We start from the raw sequence: 23,919 nt of genomic DNA on the forward strand, positions 1-23,919 counted from the left end.
TATCACACCATACAAATCATGAGTCTGTTGGTCTCTTTGATAGCATCATCACCGCACAGGAGGAGGCCATTCAGCCCTTTGGGGGAGGGGGGGGGAACTGCACGGCAACCCTAATCAATCCCATTTCGCTGCTTCCAACCTTCTCCCATGTCCCAATTTCCCTCACACTTTTTTAATTTGGGGCTCCACGGTGAGAGAGTCACTCAGGTGCCTCCTGGTCTCATTCTTGTTAAACTGCCACTTCACTGAGCCAGCTCACAGCCGTCCCCCAACCCTCCTCTGGCATATTCACCTTTCCCCATGCGGACGCTCATTAAATTCACGGTTTGAAAAGTGCAATCTAATTTGAGTGGTAAGTTGAAACAATTTTAAGAAGAAAGGTGTGCAGGACCAGAGGGAATCAGCTCTTTCAAACAGGCAGCATCAGGGAGGTGGGCAGATGAGTAAATAGATAGATATTTTTGCCCCACTCACCATTACTTTAATGAAGAAGATTAACACCATAGATTAGAATGTGTGAAATACAAAAAAAAGTGTTCAACCTCCCCCACAGCCAGCTCAGTTAATGAACGGACCCGATATGGGTCCAGACTCCTTACAGAGAGAACTACAACACCTACACTATGGGAAGAAACAACTTGACAATAAACCCTGGAGGAAAGCAAACATTTTTCTTATAATCTTTTGCGATAGTTGAACATTCTTCTGTAAACTGGAGGGAATTAGTTTCCAGGTTTCCTTGTAACATGTAGTGGGAGAGTCACCCACGACAAATGTTTCCAGGAGTTAGTGTTGGAAAAATGACAGAAGGGTAATTTGAGTTAAGGGACTGGCTGAACCTTCCATCAGGTTTGGCAACTCACAGCCAATTCCATCAGCTCTCAGGGTACGATGGTTCAAAAACGGATGAAAATAAAACACAGTTGTGGGGTTTTTAAGTGATTGAATACAGAGAACAACATCAAGTACAGAACTGCTTCCAGCACCTCTCAAACGGAGAGGGCATCCATCTCTTTTTTTACAGCTCCTGCTTTCTACCTGGCTTTCCACACTTATCGGTTTAATCGCTGCACATAAGCAGCAGTAATTCCTGCGGCTTCCTGCTCAACTGAAGCCCTTACCCCCTCTTCCAGATTCATATAAAACAGGGCCCAAGTTGGGTGCCAGAAGCAAAAGAGAGACAGGCAGACAGAAAGAAAAAAAAGGGACAGGTCACAGGAGGAGGAGACCGATGGAAAGAGAGTAAGCAGGAAATAGAAAGCCAGTAGAAATCGAGTGACACAGACAAACAAAACAACTGCCTTGTGGAATCAACACAAGATTTCATACCTTCCAGGTCATCGATGGTCTTTTCCAGTTTGGCCACAGTCCTTTCAGCAAACTCTGCACGAGTTTCTGCCTGAGAATCAGAACGTAGATCAACAGAATCATTTAAAACAAAAGTCAAGAGACAAGGAGGGAAAATAATCAGCAACAAACAACTGTGACTAATCGATACAATCTACTTTGGAGATGAGCCAGAAAGAGAAAATATGTTTAATTGAAGCCAGGTCAGATTCAAAAACAGATGCTAGATATCCTACCACGTACCCAGGAAGTTGGGTCAATTATTTTGGGACTTTCAGGGTTAATGTGTCAATTCACAGGCTGATGTGTTTGTGGGTCTGTAGTATACCGCAGATTCTTAACTTCACAGCTGCTGGTTATTCTTTGAAACACGTTCCAGATCTGGGCTCAAGTAATGACTTCATCACAGAGAGATGCTAATTCTAACAGCCCAGCAAGAAAGGTATTCTATCAGTTTGGAAAATACTTGAAAACAAAATCGAAAACTCTTGCCCCACATTCCTTTCATTTACAGGCTAATTGTACGCTCTGAAAGCCGGGTTGGGGGGGTTGGGAAGGGAAAGAAATAGAATAAACATTGTGCAGACAGGAACTGTAAACATTTGGAAACGTTTGTGACTCTGACTGATAACAGCACCACCCGAGGCTTTACTAATTAACCAGGATTGGCTGAAAGGAATGAAAAATTGAGACAGAGCGTTCCTGTGGGGAGAATTCATTCACTCGCTTACCCAAGGCTGCATTGTTTCATGAACAAAAAACAGGTGTTGTATTAAATTCAAGCAGCTCATTGTGAGCAGTTCAGCACCTACCTCCTTCAGCTTGTCAGTCAGAATCTTGATCTCATCTTCATACTTGTCCTCCTTCTCAGAGTACTGTCAATGGAAAGTGCAGTTAGTTACACAGTCTGGGTGTAGCCAGTTCCAATCATTATCCTTCAACCCAGTTCCCAGCATCTTTTTGCTTTCATTCTCAACAGGAATTAAGGAACAGGAGGTGATCAGTCAGTCTCTTGAGCTTGTTCTATCATTCAACAAAGTCGTGACTAATCTGTCCCTCAAATCCTTTGACTCGCTTCAATCCAGGTTCATAGCAGACAACAACCACAACATACATCCAACATCTCCAGAATTCTTATGGCAGCTACAGGCTGGGAGGCGGTGGGAGTGGGGCATAGAGTGGGAGAGGGAAGGGAAACAGTGATGCACAGAGTCAGACAACAATGGAGATATATGGGAGACGGAGAGATAGTGGAGCGTACTCGAGATTCCCACTTGCTTTGGAGTAGAAAGAGCTCGAATTCACTCCGACCTTGTTTGGCTGTTCAGGGATAGACCAATTCACCATGATATCTATTTACTGGGGACTAACTAGCCCGTTCATCACTCAGCATAGGTAATGAAGCGATAGGGTGCAACAGAGCTTTGGGTTAGCAGGTACAAAACCTCAGAACCTGGTGCTGATGGACACTTTGTGAAAGGATGGGTAATGGGTGGGTGAGTAACAGCATGGCTGACTCCTCACTCTGGCTCTCTCTCAGCTGTTACAGATCTCAGCACCTCTGATTGTTCAAAGACATTTGTAAAATTCCCACCTTGCAGCAAACAATCTAGTATGCGAGAAGTAAGTTTCAAATGAGATTACATAAGATTAGACTCGTCACACAGACACAACAAACCTCCCTCAGAAGAGAAAAAAGTAAACAGCAGAAAATGACAAATGAAGAACTTTCCTGAGCAGAATTTTACCAAGGCTAACAAATTAAACCTCTCTGTGAAGTAGCCAATTCCCTGATGAGTATCAACTTTATCTATTCACACTACTATGAATGCTGGGCTCAGGAGGAGATGGTGAGGAGTGGCCTTGCTGAACTGCGGCAGTGGTTTGGTGAAGGAACACCTACAAGTACCACGTCTGGATGGCGAGTAGCTCGGAGTGTAACTTGCAAGGGGTGGTGTTCCCATGCATCTGCTGCGCTTGACGTTCTCGATGGAAATGGTCATGGGTTAGGAAGGTGCTATCTGAGGATCTTTGATAAATTTCTGCAGTGCATCTTGAAGACAGTAGACACTGAGTGTCAGTGATGGTCAGAGTGGATGTTTATGTTGTGGATGGGGTGTCACTCCACCTGCAATGAATCAGGTTTGTTTCCCATGAGCAGTGAAATCCAGGCTGATGTCCCAGTGCAGTACTGGGGGAGACTTTCTTTATTTTGTCATGAGAGATTAAACCCAGGCCCCATCTGTACTCAGGTGTTTACTGCTCAGACAACATCACAAAAAACTACAGTTTATCTGATCACTTTGCTGTATATGGGACTGTACTGTGTGCAACGTGGCTATAGTCTCTGTTACGTTACATTTCAAAACTGGCTGCTGTGCATTTTTGGGAGATTCAGTGTCAGCGAAAGGAACCACAGAATCTCTGCTCCAAACCGTTGCAGAGGTAACTCCTAACGTGGCAAAGTGCTGGGAGAGGGTGGGTGGGGGAAGAGAGGAAAGAGGAGCAGTGGGACTGGGACCGGGACCAGGAGCTTTTCCAGAGAGTGAGTAAGAGGAAGGGAGGCATGCTTCACCTTATCTGATTGAGCCTCCAGTGACTTGAGATTATTGGTGACATTTTTCAGTTCTTCCTCCAGGTCACAACACTTCCTGCATGAACAAGACACAGTGGGTAGTGAGAGTTAATTGATAATGGGCACAATAAAAGGCAACATAAAATCTCAGTGAACTGAATACAAGAGAAACACAGACGAATAGGAAAACTGAACTGTTTAAGAATGAGCTGGGGACCGACCAAGTTAAAAGGAAGAGGTGGGGATATTTATTAGATATATTAAAACTCCTCCCAAACTGAAATCACCCTACTTTGATTGAGGTTGGTCATTTCAGTGACCTGACCAATAATCCTGTGGTACTCAAAGCCTCCTGGACAGGAGTAGTCTCATTTAATATAAAGTCCTCTTCTAGCATTTCTTGTTTCAATAAAAATGAATTCGTTCCAAAACCAAAACACCTACAAATGGCACCACAGAGCAGGGATTGAGCTTAAACTGTATGAAACCAGCTGTCAATCTAAAGTCAGAACAGTAACAGAGTTACTGAGTGGTCTTTATCCTTACAGAAGATTTTAACCCTTTCACCAAGGGACTTACATCTCTGCGACTTCAGCTCGTTCCTCAGCTCGCTCCAGCTCTCCTTCAAGGATGACAAGTTTACGGGCGACCTATACAAAGTGAATAAGTTTAGCCAAAGAGGTGTCTGCAGGCAACACACCCATTTGAAGATGCACAGTTCCTGAACAGGCTTTCTTACCAGCAGTGGAGGACAGCATCTATTTTAAACCAACACCAGAACTACACCATGATACAACACCATCCTATTTATCATCAGCCACGTTAACTCAGATCTAACACAGGGTAAAATAAAGCTCTCTCCCCATAAACAATAATGGACAATCCCAGCCGCCCCACTGTGCCCGGCTTTAGGTGGAAAATGGGTGTCCAACAACGACAGAAAAACAACTGGAAGTGTTTTGAATTAGGGAAATGGTTTAGTTCTTACCTATCCAGTCACAGCCAGAGTGTTTACTCCAAAGGCTTCTCTTCACATTCATGAGCCGTTCCCTCTCATCCCTAAGAGAGCTACTGCTGGCCCATTCTATTCCTCGCCTCCCTTAGAGACATCACCCGAAAGCACAGTGTTGGTTTTCACAAGTACCCAGATGGCAATGATCTCAATCTAGCCACCTCCACTCATTCCAGTTTGCCGAATTATCATTCTGTTTATCCAACTCCCAGTATGCAAATGAATGGCAATCACCTCCAATTAAAAATATTGGGAAGACTGAAGTCATTGCATTCTGTCCCTGCTACAAATGATGTCTCCTAGCAACTGTTAAAGGGGGTCAAACAGTCTGTTTATTCAACCATGGCTGTAATCATTGGCAATGAGATAAGTTTCTAACCACACATCCATGGAATTGCTCTATGTCAAGGTCAATGGCATCATCAGACTTTGTCCATACATCACTTCATCTGAAATCCTCACCCATTCCTTCGTTGCCTCTGGAAGTGACAATACAACAGACTCCAGCCGGTGTCCCAGATCCCGCCTTCTGTAAGCTTAAGGTCATTCCCCAAAACCTCCTGCACGTGCCCCCTTCACCACCCGTCCTGTTGCTCACTGCTCAATGTTAAGCAGGGCCATGGCAGAACTTGAACTTGGCTCCTCACAACCTTACCCGAGTTTCTGTCTATTGATGGTACCACTAGGCCACTGCTTCCCATATTGAGGGCAGGGATCCAAGTGCTTCCTGAAGAGCTGTGTTTCTGGTGCTCACCTCTTCATATTTGCGATCAGCCTCTTCTGCAATGTGTTTCGCCTCCTTCAGCTGCAGCTCCTGAAGCTCCATCCTCTCCTCATCCTTCATCGCACGGTTCTCAATTACTTTCATACCTCTGAATAAACATAGCCAGGGTTACACGAGCTAAACCAGTGAGCACAGCATCTCTGACATACTTTGAAACAGAGTATCTAGCCTGTCACATGGTATTAAACACAACACCTTTTGAGGGCCTGACTAACCAGTTATTGCCCTATCACAATCATGCTGAAAACCAATTCTCAATCTAATTCAACTCCATCCCAACCAATATCAAAAGGGAAGAATGAGAGACAGGTGCACTCCTCTTGAAATGTACAATCAATGACATTTGACCCAAATTAAAATTAATTTCAACTGCACATCTTCCAGAGAAATTCTCACAGAATGATATCAGACGTAATGCCACTAGACCAATCGGCCCAGCTTGTCTCTGCCAGCCCACTAATCCCACTCCTCTTTCTAACTCATTTCTACTTCTTCCTTTCTCATGTCTTTTTCCAGCTTCCCTATAAATGCATCACTGAATACTTTTCAAACCAGGGTCAAGTCCACAGTGACAGAAAGAAAATGGCCGAAGTCACTTTGCCCAAAGCCTGACTTTGGTATTGCACTGTCTGCTCTATTCAGTATAGCGCATGGACAGAACAAGAACATAATGTCACTGACTGACAGACTTCCCAAAAGATCATAGGTCCCCTTCTTCCTGGCCAGGACTGAATAGTTTGGGTTGTAACAACAATCTTCCTTGGGAGGCCTTACTCTATCACTGTGGGGCATTTTACAGAACTTGCTCTCTTTGGAAAAAAAAGACTAACCTAGTTCCCTTACAACAGCTGCTCAAAATTCTCACCGTGGAGCCTATGGCCTTCCAACTATCATGACAAGAACTCATAGCTTTCTCTAATCTCTCTCATCTGTGCTCAAGCTCTTTCTGAGTTCAACTTCTTACAGGCTCACTCCACTCACCCAAATCCTCCTAGCCTTTACATTAAGCCAATAATGTAAATTGCTCCCTCTCTCTTCAGATGTTTCCTCTGTCCTTTAAATTTTCCATTGGCACCTCTCTAATCAAAATAGCAATCCTTTACTTCCCTGTGCTTGCACACTATATACCTCAGTTTCCAAACTCTCAGTCCTTTCCAACATCCTAGGGCTCATTGTTGTCTCCCTTGCTTTCCAGGAACTTCCAAGTCATCCATGACGTCCTGTGTCCTGTGTGACTGTAAACATTCCCTTGCTGTTCTTCTCAACCTGCCTGCAGCCTTTGACACGGTGAGCACACCAACCTCCTCCAGTTGGGTGGTACTGCTCTCACCTGGTCCCATTCACCTCTAATCAGAGCAAGAGAATCCTCTGAAACAATCCTGCCCCACAATGTTACCCAGCAATCTATCCTTTACCCCTTCTCATCTATACATTCATTCTTGCCTACAGCAACCCCCAAAATCAAGAGGAAATTCTCACATGTAAACTGACAACATGCAGCTCTATCTCAACACCACCTGTCTTGACTCCTCACTCTCACTAAACTATTAGATTTCTTCCTGACATCAGGTCTGGATGACCAAAGTCTCCTCCAATTGAATACAGGAAAGACTGAAGTCATTGTCCTCACTCACTGTACAAACTTCAGTCTCTATTTAATCAATTTCCCCAGCAATTGTCTGAACAAATGTCCCAACATTTGACCTCAACATGAGCTTGTGACCACATATTACAGAGTCACAACAAACTGCCTATTTCCACCTCTGAAACTCTCCCCTATACCTTTGGAATAGTTGAGACTGAAGCATTCCCATCCATGAAACGGTGCTGTCCATCCTCAGCCAGACCAGATCTCATCAACATATCAGCTTCTCACTGACCTACTTGAGATTCTGTTTAAGCACTGGCTTAACCTAAAAGTTCTCATCTTTGTTCCTAAACCAATCTGTGGCTTTACCACTCTACAGCCCACCTTCTGCACTCCAAAATCCTCGCTGCTCTGGTCTCTTGGTGCATTTCGGTTTTTAACTGCCCCATTACTGAGTACTATGACCTCAGCTACCAATATTCCAGGCTCCAAAATCCCTTTTCCCCCAAACCTCTCCACATCCTTTTCCCGCTTTAAGACAAATCTCTTTGCTTAATCTTATCACGAGAGATCTGATGTCAAGCTTCAATAATTGCATAGTACCATATGATATTGAAATGTGCTAAATTGAAGTTATTGCTGATGTCCTTCAGAGGTCATCCTGTGGAAACTGACCTCGCTCAGATTAACGGTGTCCTCCAGAATCAATCATCACTCACCTCTCGCTCTCATCCGCTGCCTTCTCTGCCTCCTCCAACTTCTGCAGGGCAGTGGCTAGGCGCTCCTGTGCCCGGTCCAGTTCTTCCTCAACCAGCTGGATTCTTCTGTTGAGGGCAGCAACCTCTCCTTCAGCCTGAAACAAGACATCAAAGAGACACAGATTGCATCCAATTAATTTCCTGACGTGCTCTTCTCACAATACCGTAACACAGTGCAAAGTACAGAGTAGGAGTGATTGGCTGAGGGTCCTCTCCTTGGTTCAGAAATTTGGTTAAACTTCCAAAGATCGGGCAGAATCCAACAATTTCAACCTTAATTGGTCATTTCCTCTCTCATCCAACAGATACCCCTCACTCAGAAGAATCTCCTCGTCAGTTATGGAGATAATTCCACAAAACAGTTCAAAGGCTTGGTGCTTGGAAATAGCTCAGCAAAGTGAGTGGGATACTCGGATGAATCACTCCAGGTTAAATCTTTCACCTGTTAGGAGTTAGCGAGTCTTGCAGTTTAATTAGCTCAAGGGATGTTACAAACTGTTCGAAATGGGATTAACAGTGTTGAACTGAATCTTAATCCCAGCATTTCCAAGTTGTGTTTCGTTGACCAATGACCCTCGGCCTGTACCCTCATGAAGACATGACAGTGCGTAAACATACCATCAGCATAAACACTAATTCCTAACCAAAGAGTCTGCGTGTACGGATGAACAAAAGCCTTCCTTAAATTTTGACACCACAGTGTGAATAAATATCAGCTCAGCACAAACACATCCACTTTTTCAAAGGAACAACCAGCCTTTCACTTACAATGTGTGCATTTCCTTCTGAAGCTAGTTGCAACCTTCCACCATTGCAGGGATGGATAACTACACAGCCAGTCCCTCAACATTGAGTACATTATGATTTCTCAGCATCCTCAGCCCCATCTCAATTGCCAACATCTAGAAATGCACCGCAAGCCCAGGAATACTTCGGTTGAACTTGCCTCTAGGATCATGCTGTTGGGCCTTGCAGAGTTACACCTAGTCTTCCTCACTGCGACATGCAGACACCGAATTGCTGGAGAAAGGCAGCCCAACATTCATTGGCCAGCACATAGCCCAGTGCTGCACAGATGGACAAAAGCAACCAGTCAACAAAGGGAGCCATACCTGAGCAGAAGGAAGCCCCTGTGGTCAGACTACTTCAAGACACAGGGGTGAAAAGTCAATTATTCCTCCTAAACAGCATACACCCAGCACACCTCATGTCTCAAGTGAATCAAGTTCTACATCCAAAATTGTTATTTCCTGAACAAAATCAATCCAAGATGAATGAATGAATCAATCAACAGTATCGACTTCCACTGACTGTGTCAGAAATTTGTGATCTCGATGGGTGGAGGGGAAGAGGAAACAGGAAGAGGTTCCCATGCAGGCAGCTGTAATCCTGGACACCATGAGTGAAGCAATGAAAAGTCAAAATTCCTCATTGATGTTGTAGTCATTTTTCAACAAAGGTTCCCATACCATTGACACTCTGAGCTTCTTACAGCTGGATGTTAACTCTAGGCACACAAATCCCTTGGAAGTCCTATATTTACCAGTCACTGAACCATTAAAAACAATCTGCTTTATTTTGTACTAAAGTGGATCAATTATCATATTGCAGCATAATCTGGTCTAATCTGTCTCTCTGTAGCCTTGGAGGACTCCTCATCACTTTGTTTCCCTCCTAGCACTGTACAGTCAACACTCAGGGTCCCTCGGGTGCACACGAACTGCAGTCCCAAACAGCACTCCAACTATAATCTGCCATCCTTAAAACAGCTCGTTTATCACCACCCCGTGGTTTTGTTCCATTAACCAATCCATGCTGATATTTCTGTGGGTCACTAACCTCTTCAACGCGCCAAGCACAAGACATCATGAATAAACTTTCTGCTGAGACTGAGGCTGGGAACAAAGCCAAACAGAGAAGTGATAACCAGCATCACTTGGAAAGGTGAACTTTCCCTCCCATTGTTCTTGTCCCATGTGCAGCCTTCAACATGGTCACCACACCATTCTCGTCCAACCCCTCTCCACTGTCCTCCTCCTGATGGGACCACCCTCACCATTCCATCTCATCTAAATACAGAGCTGGAGAATTCACTAGCACTGGCTTCTCTTCCTGCATAGTTCCCTCTGTTCCCTCATCTCCTTCCTATTTCTCATCAACAATGTCACTTACTATCAGTTTCCACGTGCACACAGAGACCACCAGCTTCACCCCATCACCACCTCCAAACCCACAAAGCTTGCACCACAAACAGTTCTAAATGACAGGCTTCCAATGAAATTCTGGGCGGGGGGGGGGGGGGGGGGGGGGGAAGAAATGAACCATGGGCTAACAGTATCCACCACAAACTCTGTTCCCTAACCACCAACCCATTCAGACTCAGAACTCAGTGCTGAGGAAGGGTCACCGGACCTGCAAGGTTAACTGATTTTTTTCTTCACAGACCTGCTGTTTTGGTTCCTGATTTGTACCATCTGCAGTTCTTTCGGCTTTTAGCCTATTCATACTTCCTGACCACGGTTCCAGACTGAACCCAACTCTTTGCAACCTCAGTGTTATATCTATCTGCAAGACAAGTGTGCAATATCAAGAGGAGGTCTGATTTCTGTCTCAGATCTGCCTCAGCCTGTCTGCTGTTCAATCATACCCTCACTTCCACTTTGATTCAACTATTCTAACACAGTCCATAGAGTAAGGGTCATACAGCACGGAAACAGACCGTTCAATCCAACCAGTCCATGCCAAACATAAACCCAAACTCACCTGCCTGCTCCTAGCCCTCCTAAGCTTTCCTATTCATGTACGTATCTAAATTTCTTTTAAGTGTTGTAATTGTACCCACATCCATCACTTCCTCACGAAGTTAATTCCACATGCAAACTACCCTCTGTAAAGAAAAATTGCCCTTTTTTAAAATTATCTCTCTTCCCTCAGCATAAAAGTGTGCCCCCAGTCTTAAAACCCCCCATTCTAGGGAAAAGACAACTACCATTAACTCTAGCTATACCCTTCATTATTTTATGAACTTTTATGAGGTTGCCTCTCAACCTCCTTCGCTCCAGTCAAAAAGTCCCAGCCTATCCAGCCTCTTTTTATAACTCAAACCCTTCAAACACAGCAACATCCTGGGAAATCTCTTCTGAACCCTCTCCAGCTTGATAATACCCTTCCTGTAACTGGGTAGCCAGAAATGGACAGAGCACTATCCCACTTCCTATCCTCTTGGGGTCATTCAAATCTGCATGCCCACATGAACTTGCATCAAGTTCCTGTCCTCATCACTCCCTGTTCACTAACCTATATTGGGCCCTGACTACTCGATGCCCCAATTTTAAATTTCTCATCCTCGTTTCCAAATCTCTCCATTTGCTTGCCTGTCCTCTGGTCTGTAATCTCCTCTAACCTCTGATTTTAAATGGCTCCAACATTAGCGCTGTACCTCCAGCTATCTAGAGCCACAGCTCTGCAATTCTCTCAAAAACATTCAGCGACCCGACCATTCTATTCTCCCTGAAGGAGCTCCTTGAGAAACCTTTCACTTAGGTCCAACTGGTCAAAAGCTTGGCTTAATATTCCATTGTACGCCAGAGACAGAGAGGGGGAATGTGAGAGGTGGAAAGTAAAAAAAAGTAAGAACATTAGACTGGGACAGAGAGCGAGAGAGTGCGCGGGGGGAGCACGCGCTATGGTTGGAACAAGTGCAGTAACTGGTGTTTAACACTTTGCAAATGTCTTCTGCATCTTTCGGCTACACACACGTGCTACCAGTGAAGGTCTGCTATATCATCTTCATTATGAATGTGACAGAAAAATGTTGTCGCAATAAGACACATGCACATATTGACCATGTGTTAGGTAAAATGTGTTAGACAGTGTGTTTACTTGCAGAGAGTGGCTTCGCACTTGCTGGACCCCACAGGAATGGAAAGGGACATGACTGATGTTATACAGAAACAATACGGGAGAGAATCCCATCCACACCCCTTGCTACCAGCTCACTGACTTAAACAGAAGTCATTTCAATGTGGCACTGCTTCAACAATCAGCAGCATGTTACTGGGTACAATAGTGTTTACCCTTTAGGTGTTTCCAAACTCTCCTAAGCCTTAAACCAACAGTTAACACAGCATGATAGCCAGCTGGACAATGACAGGTCGATCTGTTCCTAACGACACAGGGGGAGTCTCAATAAAATATACCTGAGAATCAACAAGGTTATATACCCCTCCCAAACCCAAATACCACTTCCAAACATACACTCTCCACCCAAATACCCCACACTCCCCACCACCCAAATACCACCTCCACACAGCCCACTTATAAATCCCACCTTGCACGGAGTACAGCTCCCTTCCTATATTTTGCGGAGGTCACATGCAAATTAACACTTGCACAGCCTGATACACACGTTTTCCTGAAGAGGGAGAACGGGTGTGCAGCGTACCTGCTCATATCCTCTTTACTGCATGGTCCCATCCCCCTGCCGTCAGCATTTTACAGGGCCCGTCCCTCACACTGGCCACAGTCCACACAAGTCCTGACCTTACAGCAGAGTTCACTGTCATACCGGGTCAGGATGGCACAGGAATATGATCACACAACAAAAACAAATCAGCCAAGACTATTTGGCGGATAATAATTAATCCCAAATAAACCCCGCATTCCTCCCATAGCTACTCCTACTGTTTGAGTGCTTTATTCCTTTCTGCTTTCCCTCATTCACATAGGAATGGTTCTGAACATTGATTACCCTCTGTGTACCAGTTTAATAGTTTAACATTTACCACTGGCTTTTACTAGTTTAGTACCAATGTCATTTTGTCAAATAAATTTAAAACAGTTTTTCCAGATATACGTTCTCAATTCTCTTACCATGTCGTATCACCTAATCTCCTGTTCCAGGCTAAAATGCTCAAACCTCTCCTCAATCTCGTGGCTCTTGTCCGTCCTGTCTCCAGAGTTTCACTATCTCCATGGCTCAGCAACCACAACTAGATACAGTTCTTAAGGTGTAACGTGATCAGAACTACCGCAATCATGCTACATATTGGGAGACAGTAGGAACTGCAGATGCTGGAGTCTGAGATAACACAGTGGGGAGCTGGAGGGACACAGCTGGCCAGGCAGCGTCAGAGGAGCAGGGAATCTGACGTTTTGGGTCGGGTACCTTCTTCAGGAGTGGCACATGTTGGACTGGTTTGACTATATAGTTTAAGATCCCATTTCAGTCAGGTTAATTGTTGATGTAGACTTCCAGACCCAGACACCCTTTACTGTTGAAACACTCTTTATCCCTCTCACTAGGGCCAGCATTACCCCATTTACTGTTACAAAAAAAGATCATCTGGATGGGGGATAATGCCAAAACAACTCACTTTAGAATTGAGCTAGTAACAATAGAAATGGATTTGCAAGGAATTTCAGCTGGATTTATTGGCATCTGGGGGATTTTCCTGGAAAAAGAAGGACAAAAGGGAGAAGTGATATCAAAAACTATTGCTTTTAAACAGAGGAAATTAAATCAAGGGTGCATCCTCAAGGTGCATTGTAGCAACTCTCGAAGACTCCTTCGGCAGTATGGTTCCACTCTGTGGCACCGCCCCCCCCCCCCCGCCCAACTGCATATTTGGCCAACAGCAGCATATACGTGGGGACACCACCACCTAAAAGCTCCCCTCCAAACCACTCACCATCCCGACCTAGAAGTATATCACTGTCGGTTTATAATCTAACTGCACTATGAGCATAAAAGTCACCATTGTCCTACCAGACCACAGGGCTGCTCTCTCATTAGAGAGAGAGGTGGCTGGTAATGGTTTAACCTGTGGGTCACCCAATAGTCTGCAGTGGTTTCAGAAGGCAGTTCATCACCACCTTCGCTAGGGGAAAGAAAATGCTGGTCTAGTCAACATCACCCGTACCCCACGAACAAAAAGAAAACTACAATGTATCGTTCCAATATCATGCAAATTAATCTCCATTTTCTGTGCTTTATAATGGAGGGAGCTATGAATTAAGACTTTTGGTGACTCCATTCAATATTCTTACACCATAACAATAGGAAATATTATCTGGGAGGTGGGTAAACTGGGTTCCTCTCTGTTCCTCTCAAACCATCACTCAAGCTGCAAGATACGCCCCACAAAGGTGGATGAAGTTAGAGCAGTAGATTTGGTATACATGGATTTAAGTAAAGCGTTTGATAAGGGTCCCCATGGTAGGCTCATGCAGAAGATAAGGAGGGATGAGATAGGAGGAAATGTGGCAGATTGGATTCAGAATTGGCTGACCCTTAGAAGACAAAGGGTGGTAGTGGATGGAAAATATTCAACACAGCGCTCAGTTCAAGTAGTGTATCACAAGGATCATCTGTTCTGGGTCCTCTTCTATTTTTGATTTTTGTCAATGATGTAGATGTAGGAGTGGAAGGGTGGATTAGTAATTTCTTGGACAATACAAAGGTGGGTTGAGTTGTGGATAGTGCGGAGGGCTGTTCCAGGTTACAAAGGGACATCGATAGGATGCAGAGCTGGGCTGAGAAGTGGCAGATGGAGTTCAAGCCTGAAAAGTGTGAGGTGATTCATTTTGGAAGGACAAACTTGAAAGCAGAATACAGAGTTAATGGAAAGATTTTTGGCAGTGTGGAGGAGCAGAGGGATCTCGGGGTTCATGTTCACAGTTCCCTGAAAGCTGCCACCCAGGTGGATAGAGTTGTTAAAGAAGGCGTATGGTGTGTTAGCTTTCACTAATAGAGGAATTGGGTTCGAGAGTCGTGAAGTTATGCTCCAGCTGTACAAAAGCCTGGTTCGGTGATATCTGGAGTATTATGTCCAGTTCTGGTCACCTTATTACAGGAAAGATGTGGAAGTGTTGGAAAAGGTGCAGAGAAGTTTTACCAGGATGTTGCCTGGAATAGAGGGAAGGTCTTACGAGGAAAGGTTGAGAGAGCTAGGGCTTTTCTCTTTAGAACGACAAAAGATGAGAGGTGACTTGAGGGAGGTGTACAAAATGATCAGAGGTATAGATAGAGTGGACAGCCAGAGACTTCTCCCTGAGGTAGCTGTTATGAGGGGGCATAGTTTTAAAGTGAGTGGATGTAGATATAGGGGAGACGGCAGAGGTAGGTTCTTTACTCAGTGTGGTTGGGAGATGGAATGCATTGCTGGGGAGGGTGGTGGAGTTGCCCTCATTAGGGGCATTTAAGCGGCTATTAGATAGGCATATGGATGATAGTATAAGGTAGGTGTGGAGGTTAGATACACCTTAGGATTAGGGTAAAAATTCAGCATAACATCATGTGCTGAAGGGCCTCTACTGTGCTGTACCGTTCTATGTTCTAAAACCATTGCCACTTCAGACAGTCTGTTCAGGGAGATCTAGACCCAATGTCACTCCAGCACAACCAGCTGCCAGAAAGATCAAAAGGGACGATTGTATGATTTTCAGTTTCACTTGCGATTTCTCAGGCACTGAAGCAGTCTGTGCCCGGTGCAGCACGACCTGAACAATATCCAGGCTCGAGCTAATAAGTAGAAAGTAATATTTGCCTCACATAAGTACCAGACAATGACCATCTCAAACAAGAGAACTCAAACCATGACCCTTTGACATTCAATGGTATTACCTTGAGAAATCGGAACAGGAGGGAACTGATTGGCCCCTCAAAACAGCTGTTCCACTACTCAACAGGATCATGGCTGATCCAATAATCCTCTTGGTCCATTTTTTCACCAGTTCCCCATAACCCTCGATTCCCAAAATATAAAGAAACTATCTATCTCGGCCTTAAATATACACAAAGACTCTGCCTTCACCAGCTCCCCAGGGCAAGGAATTTCAAAGACTCGTAACCCTGTGAAAAGAAATTCTTCTCATCTCAGTCTTAAATTTGATCTCTTTATGCTGAAACTGTGCCCTCTGGTCCTAGATTCTCCCATGAGGGGAAACATCCTCTTGGCATTTAGCCTGTCCAAAACCCTTAAGAATCCTGCTTGTATCAATGAGACCACCTCTCATTCTTCTAAACTGCAGTGAGTCCAGTCCCAACCTGTTTAACTTTTGCATTTTAGGCAATCTGTCCATACCAGAAATCATCCTAGCAAACTTTCTCTGAACTTCCTCCAATAAAATGATCTCTTTCCTTCAATAACAGGTCCAAAACTGGTCATAGTACTCTAGACGTGGTCACCAGAACCTTGCGGAGCTGCAGTAAAACTTCCCTACTCTTATACTCCAACCTCATTGAATAAGGGACAACATTCCTGACTCCCTGCTGCCCCTGTGTGCTAGCTCGCTGTGTATCATGCACAAGTCCCCTCAGGTTCCTTTGTGTTACAGCTTCCTGCAGGTTTTCTTCATTTAAATTATACTCTGTTCTGTTGTTCTCCCTTCCAAAACGAACAACTTCACAGTTACCACATTAAGGCACAATGTCGGCAAATGGAATATACTTAATCTATCAATATCTCGCTGTAAAATTTTCATGTTGTGATCACTACTTCCCAGCAGATCTTTTACACGGAGGTTATTTATTAAACCTGCCTCATTACACATTACCAAGATAGACCATTTCCTGGTTGGCTCCATGAAATATTGCTCTAGAACTAATGCACTCTACAATTCCTTGTCATAGTAACCCTTTCCAATTTGATTAACCTAACTGAATGAAGATTAAAGTCACCCATAACTGTTGCTTTATTCTTTTTACATGCTGCTATTATTTGTTGATGTACAGCCTTTACCAGTGTGGCTTTTGTCTGGGTGTCTGTGCACTACTTCCTCTGGTGTCTTCTTTCCCTTACAGTATTTTCTAACTCCGCCTCAATGTATTTTACATCGTCTGAGCCTAGATTATCTCTCACAACAGTAATCATTTCACTTCTTATTAATGGTGCTACACAAACATCTTTTTTCATCCTTTGTGCCTCTCCAAAAGGTCATATCCTTGAATGTTAAGTTTCCAGCTCTGATCTGCTTGTAACCACGTTTCCATAATGGCTATGCGATCATTTTAATTTACTTCAGTTTGCACCATCAGCTCACCTACCTTACTCCGAATGCTTTGTGCATTCAGATACAAAGCCTTTAAGTTTGCTCTATTACCACTGTCAAGTATCCTGTCATCACTACTATTTAATGGAGCCAGCTACATATATCCTGTATCTACAAGAACAGGTCAGAGAAAAGGAATTCTCTGGTGAGTAACTCACCATCCAACTCCCCAAAGCCTGTCTCACCATCTACAGGACACAAGTCAGGAGTGTGATGGAATACTCCCCACTTGCCTGGATAGATACGGTTTCAACAACAGTGAGTGTTGACAACACTGGGTGGAGACAAGCATGTTAATCAACGTAGAATTTGAGGATGACACTCTAATGCAGCATTAAGACGTCATCTTTCAGATGAGATGTGAAAAGCGAGGAATCCAGTCTGCCCCTTATGTCGCTTATGATAATGACCACATTTCAATAAGTATTTGGTTATGAGACGCTTAGGTCAGATGGTGCTACATCAATACAAATATCTCTTTCTTTGTTCCTATAGTTGCACAGCTAGGCTGTAAATTGCTAATCGATGGAGCTGCCTTAGTCCCTGGGCTCAGCTGCTGAAGGGATGTTCTTACTCCTCTTCCCTCCCCCTGCCAAAGAAAGGACTGTTCTTGCAAAAAAGACCCCATGCTGGGAACTTCTGCAATTCTCTCCAAATCATTGCAATGCAACAAAATCACGTAAGAGACATCACTCTGTGAAAGCGTCAAACGAAAAGACAGCTTTAACCTTTGGAAAAGAACTGAATTCGCAGCCTAATCCCAGAGTTAGAAATGTACAAAATGAAATGGAGTACAGTGCCAATGGGAAAATTAAAAGGTCCCTGCTAAAATAAGATGCATTTCTGTAGTGCCTTTTAGAACCTGATTTCTCCATCTCATCTGAAAGGTAGCACCTCTGATAGTGTAGCACTCTCCCAGTGCAGAGTGAAAAGCTGGATGATACACTAAAGTCTCTAGAGTGGGACTTGAACCAACAACCTTCTGCCTCAGCAGAGAGAGTGAAGTCAGGAAGTGTTCCTTCATAAGAAAGGTTATAGGTATTTGCAGCTCTACATACAAAGTTGTGGTGGTCAGGGGTCAATTGGTTTGATCAATAAACACAGAGGGTTTCGGAATCAAAGTGGATATATGGAGGTGGAAGCACAGATTGAAATTAATGGCATAACAGGTTTAAAAGGCCTGCGTAGCTTTTTCCTGCTCAGAAACAGAATTGTAGAATTCTAGAGTATGGAAGCAGGCTATTCAGCCCATCAGGTCCACATATACCTCCAAAAATAAATCCCACACAGACCCATCCTAGCCCAAAAACCTGCACTTCCTAGAGGGTAATACACATCTTTGGACTGAGAGAGGAAACTGGAGCACCCGGAGGAAACCCACGCAGACACGGGGAGAATGTGCAAACTCCTTACGGACAGTCACCATTAGGTGGAATTGAACCCAGGTCCCTGGTGCTGTAAGGCAGCAGTGCTAATCACTGAGCCACCGTGTTGCCCTAACGCATATCCTGCTGCGATAAGAGTAGGGAAGTACTGGAGAGTGTTACCACTCCTGAGGAAATGAGAGCCGTAAATATAACCAAGAAGCCACAGACTGATTGGGCATTTGTTTTGTGTGGTTAAAGGGCTTTAGGTTCTTGTTGCTGCCCTGCGGATAATAATTACTCAGATTCTCACCACACCCCCACCCCATCCCAATCCTACCCAGACACACAGGGAACTACATTGTTGTCAGGTGCCAACCTGCAACTCCAACAAGGTAGGAAGCCAGTTCTTGAGAGAACGACTGCCTGTTGTGCACACAGTACAGCGAGGAGTTGACCGAGTCAAATTTACTGCAAAAAACTTTAACTACATTAAAGTGGCATTCCCTTCAACATGATCAATGCCAAATTAGCTTCCGTGCTTCAGTGAAGGGAGATCAATCTCTTGCTATTTAGTTTAATCAATTTTCAAAACTTAAGAACAAACAGCAGGATTTCCGAGAGATTCAGGGTCAGTTCTTGGCACCAGAAACCCGCCCACTCCTCCCTGTGACAGGACTCAGCCTATTCCTTATATGGTAAAACTCAGCTCAAAGAGGGTGAGACTGCTTGGTGCTGAGAGTAGCAGCGAGATGGGCTCACATTCGTCCAGCACCCACACAACAGGAATAAGGAGACCCACGTTCCTCAGATGCCAATGCTCTTGCAGACTTCCTCAATTTCAGCTCCTTTGAGATCTATCAAGTATTTCCACTCAGTGAACAAAACACAAATCAAAAGATGTCACTTACCCCTCCTCCCTCAGACAACCCTATAAATAGCACCGTGTAGAGTTATGGGGTTTCTCCTCCCTAGGAAAGGCCTCTTTTGTTGCCAAGGTAACAGAGCTAGTTCAGTTTTCACTCTGCTTTTCCAAGAAAAAAAAGATTTAAGGTGGAGCTTGATGGAAAATAGAACATTTACCCACCCTGAGAAAGGCTGAATTGCATAACTGTTATGTCAAGTTTCTGTTTTACATTATGTGGTCTTCATAGTGAGTGTGTATTTCCCACATGCAACCGGCCAGGAATTTAACACTCTGTGGACCGTAACACTGCCATATACTATTTTGCTGCCTGAGGCATTTTGGCAGCAAAACTTCAGGAGATATCCCAGACTTCAGATTCTAAACAGCAAATAGACACCTCACCAGAGTTCAGTAGGGAACAAAGAAAAATGGCCCCATGATGCCCATATTTGCAATTAACCTCCAGACCCAAAGCATTGCTTTCTATTGGGAGGAGAGGAACAAGGAAAAGGAAGGAGACATTCTTGTTGTGGGAGGGCTGTTAACTGCACCAAGAGTAAAACCTTAGCTACCAGGGTCTGGAATCAACAAGGCCATTCCTGATAAGAAACATTCATACAGGGTGAGCCAGGAACTCCAGGTTTATCCAAGTGAGAGAACATGGAGACACAGTTTGAGTTTGAGGAATTCAGACTGGCTTTACCATTGACAGTATTTCTGTTACAAAAGGAAATTTCAACATCCGTCTGATTAGTCAGTGTCTGGTGCAACGATCAAATATTTAAAAAAAAACACAGGCTTGACTGGGCGCCTACTGACCAACTCACTGGCTTCATGTGAACTTGACAAAGGCAAATGATTAACCTCTTACACATTCTTTGATAACAAATGGATGAAGCTCAAAGATGCTGGGAACATGCAATTTTGGCCAGATTGACCTTTTGAGGTTCCTGACTTCCACTGGGTGAATGCACACAATGGTGCCATTGGTCACTGACCTGGTTTCCGTTAGATCTTTAGCAAAACGAGTGCTGTAGCTAATTCTTTTCCCAACAAAAGATATGTTTTTCATAGTCCCAGAGGATGATGGATTAGCCATGATACACGTAGGGTTACAGGGATAGGGTAGTGAGCTGGATGGGATGCTCGTTGGAGTGTCGCTACTGACTTTAAGGGCCCAATGGCCTCTTTGTGCGCTGTAAGGATTCTATAACAATAGGGCTGCTCTCTGTTTAGACAGAGATGAGTGATGGTGGTTTAACCTGAGGGAGCGGAGGGATATAGATCCTTGGAAAATAGGCAGTTTTAGACAGAGGTCTGGATCAATGCAGGCTTGGAGGCCGAAGGGCCTGTTCCTGTGCTGTAATTTTCTTTGTTCTTTGTCACCACTCCTCAGGCAAGGGGGCAGGTTGGGAAGCCAGTACTTCCAAGGCAACCTCAGCAGGCACGGGAATTGAACCCACATTGTTGGAGTCACTCTGTATCTCAAACCAGCTATCCAACCAACTGAGCAATCCAGCTCCAGCTCCAAGACACTGTTCAAAAGTTGCACTGATAGGATCAGACGAAGCAGGGCGGGTGAAGGCTCATTTGCAACATCGTCACTAGCACAGACTTACTGCTGTGACAACGGTCTTTTTCTTACTGTAAATCTGTTCAGAGAACTGAAGACTATAGTTCTTCCCACTCCCGAGCTCATTACCAGCTCATTTCAAACTTGGCTTCAAGGAGCTAACCACTGACATGACATAATCCAACAATTTTTCCGAGGGCTTTCTGAATCAACACAATTTTCTTAAAAATGAAGATTACAGGCCTTGCCGAAATTGAAACAATTTCTCTATGGAACTTTAACTTCATTATGAGCGTCGAGCACAAGTTACAGATGTCTTTTGACCTTTTCACACTGAGGAATTTGCAGAACAAAATCAACCTGTTCTCCTCCCAATCTGGAGGGCTTAGAAAACTCACTCCAAGAACAAGGAAAATAATCACCCTGCCAATGACACTGGGTGGTCTGCGAAGTCCACGCATCCTACAACCTGTCAAAACTGTATATCCCACGTACTGCAGTACTGTTCAATCTCACCTCGAGGATGCTGTTCAGTGAATAAAACATAACTGAGGCCATCTAGTTTACTCCTATCACTTGTGCAGTCTCAACATCGATCAGGTTATTTACTAAGCAGAGCAACTAAACTTCCGCATTCAGTCTTAACAGAGGCAGACGCGATGTTAGAATTAAAAAATCCCAAGTCAGGGAAGAACGTGGAGGGGCACAAATGCAAAATCCAATGCTCCTTCCAAACTCACTGTTCAGTTCAGGTGTCAATTTTACTCCATTGCTGCATGTATCCCCCAAAAATCTTACATTTAAATGAGATTTCTGGCAGAAAGTTAACACGCTGCTTCTACAAAGTCTTCAGTTCCACATGCTGACCACTGAAATATTATGTACGGAGTTCAGCTTTCAATTTCCCACTTAAAGCACTGCCCAGCTCCTCTCGTTTCACTGTTCTGGACAAGTCCACACATTCTGAAATATTTATTACTCACTCATGGGTCATCAGCTTCATTGGGTGAGCCAGCATTTATCGCCTGACCCTAGCTGCTTGAGAAGGTGGGGGGGTGAGCTGCCTTCCAGAACCACTGCAGTCCATGTGCTGTAGGGAGACCCACAATGCTGTCAGGGAGGGAGTTCCAGGGCTGTTTGGTGTCAGTGAAGGAACAGCGATATATTTCCAAGTCAGGGTGTTGAGAGGCTTGGAGGGGAGCTAGCAGGGGGTAGTGTTCCCTTGTACCTGACACCCCCTTGTCCTTCTAGATGGGAGTAATTGTGGGTTTTGGAGATACTGTCTAAGAAGCCCTTAGTGACTTTCTGCAGTGTGTATCTTGTAGACAGTACACACTACTGCTGAGCGTCAGTGGTGGAAGGAGTGGATGTTTGTGAATGTGGTGCTAATCAAACGGGTTGCTTTGCCCTGGATGGTGTCAAGATACTTGAGTGTTGTTGGAGCTGCACCCATCCAGGCAAGTATCCCATCACACTCCTGATTTGTACCTTGTAGATGGTGGACAGGCTTCGGGGAGTCAGGAGATGAATTACTCTTTTAGTAAATCCAAAAAAAAAACAATCCAATCACCTCTCAATTATCTCAATGCCAACGAGAACACATCCAGCAACAAGTATTCTGTGGTCTTCCCACGGTAAAGTTCTTGTGGAAAAGGAAACTGAAGCACTTTAAGGCTGTCACATGCTCTTAAGTGCCGTTCTGTTCACAGATTTTTAATGATGAAACATTATGGATGAGACCATCAGCTCTGTTCATAGACATCACAAACACAATGTACAACAGTTACTTTCAGCCCTGAGTACAGGAAATCCCTCTGTCACAACCAACAGTTGTAATCTGTCACAACAACATGAAGCATTCCAGTTGGACTAAGATATTTTCATGTTCACTAGTATCAACTGATGTACGTGTGGTGAGGCAGACAGGTGAGGGTGGATTTAAACTATAAACAGGCTAAGGGGATTAAATTACAGGAAGAGCTTGCAAAAGCATTTCTTATATTCCCGTGGGTTTGGGATGCCAAGAGGTGATCTGATCCAGGTGTTTTAAAATGGTTGATTAATACAGTCAAAAGGGAAATTAATTCTACTCTCAGAAAGGAAAATCAGTAAAACATGGGAATGAAAACCTTGGCTTTGGTGAGACCATGAGTGGAGTACTGCGCGTAATTTTGGTCTCCCTTCCTAAGAGTGGATATATTGTCACACAGTTGGTGCAACAGAGGCTCATTAGGGTGATACTGGAGATGACAAACCTCCAGTATCACCCTAATCCTATCATTTTACTGTGCAGAGAAAGGCCATTCAGCCTGTCATATACTGGTTCCTGAAACAGCTTACCTTGCAAGCCCCATTCTCCAAGGCTCTCTTATGAGGGGAGATTAGCGAATACAAGGAACAAGAACAAAGTTGCTGGAAAAGCTCAGCAGGTCTGGCAGCATCTGCGAAGGTAAAAAAACAGAGGAACGGTCACCAGACCCAAAGTGGTAACTCTGTTTTCATTCACAGATGCTGCCGGACCCGCTGAGTTTTTCCAGTAACTTTGTTTTTGTTCCTGATCTGCAGGTCTCTTAGTTTTATTTAGTGAATGCAAGCCCGGTTGAACCAAAGTTCAGAAGGATAAGCAGGGATCTGGCTGAAATGTGTAAAATTCTGACAAGGCTGGAAGGCTTGATGCAGGGAGGAGGTTTTCGCTGGCTGGGGATTTGAGACAGTCTCAGGACTAAGATGAGGAAACATTCCTACACTCAAAGGCTACTGAACCTGTGGAATTCTCTTCCACAGAATGCTGTGGAGGCCATGTTACTGAATATATTCAAGAGGTAGCTACACTTTCAGATTTTAAAGACAAAGAGCACAGGGAGAAAGTGGGAAAATGACGTTGAGGTGGAGGGTCATCCATTATTACATTGAAAGGGGAATAGGTTTTAGGGGCCAAATGGCCTATTTGTGCTCCCAGT

At 44.3% G+C, this 23,919-nt stretch overlaps 1 protein-coding gene across 6 annotated transcripts in view; it reads right to left on the bottom strand.

The window, feature by feature from the left end:
* LOC125465803 (tropomyosin alpha-3 chain) overlaps window positions 1-23,919 on the bottom strand; it is an 86,444-nt gene that overhangs the window by 18,063 nt on the left and 44,462 nt on the right. For all 6 annotated transcript variants that reach the window (XM_048559665.2, XM_048559667.2, XM_048559666.2 and 3 more), the window contains 6 exons: window positions 8,026-8,159; window positions 5,689-5,806; window positions 4,502-4,572; window positions 3,923-3,998; window positions 2,160-2,222; window positions 1,330-1,399 (listed from right to left, as the gene is read on the bottom strand). In XM_048559665.2, the coding sequence (XP_048415622.1) occupies window positions 1,330-1,399; window positions 2,160-2,222; window positions 3,923-3,998; window positions 4,502-4,572; window positions 5,689-5,806; window positions 8,026-8,159 (532 nt within the window). The remainder of the gene's footprint in view (window positions 1-1,329; window positions 1,400-2,159; window positions 2,223-3,922; window positions 3,999-4,501; window positions 4,573-5,688; window positions 5,807-8,025; window positions 8,160-23,919) is intronic.

Source organism: Stegostoma tigrinum, chromosome 30, assembly GCF_030684315.1.
Source record: "Stegostoma tigrinum isolate sSteTig4 chromosome 30, sSteTig4.hap1, whole genome shotgun sequence".
NCBI lineage: Eukaryota > Metazoa > Chordata > Chondrichthyes > Orectolobiformes > Stegostomatidae > Stegostoma > Stegostoma tigrinum.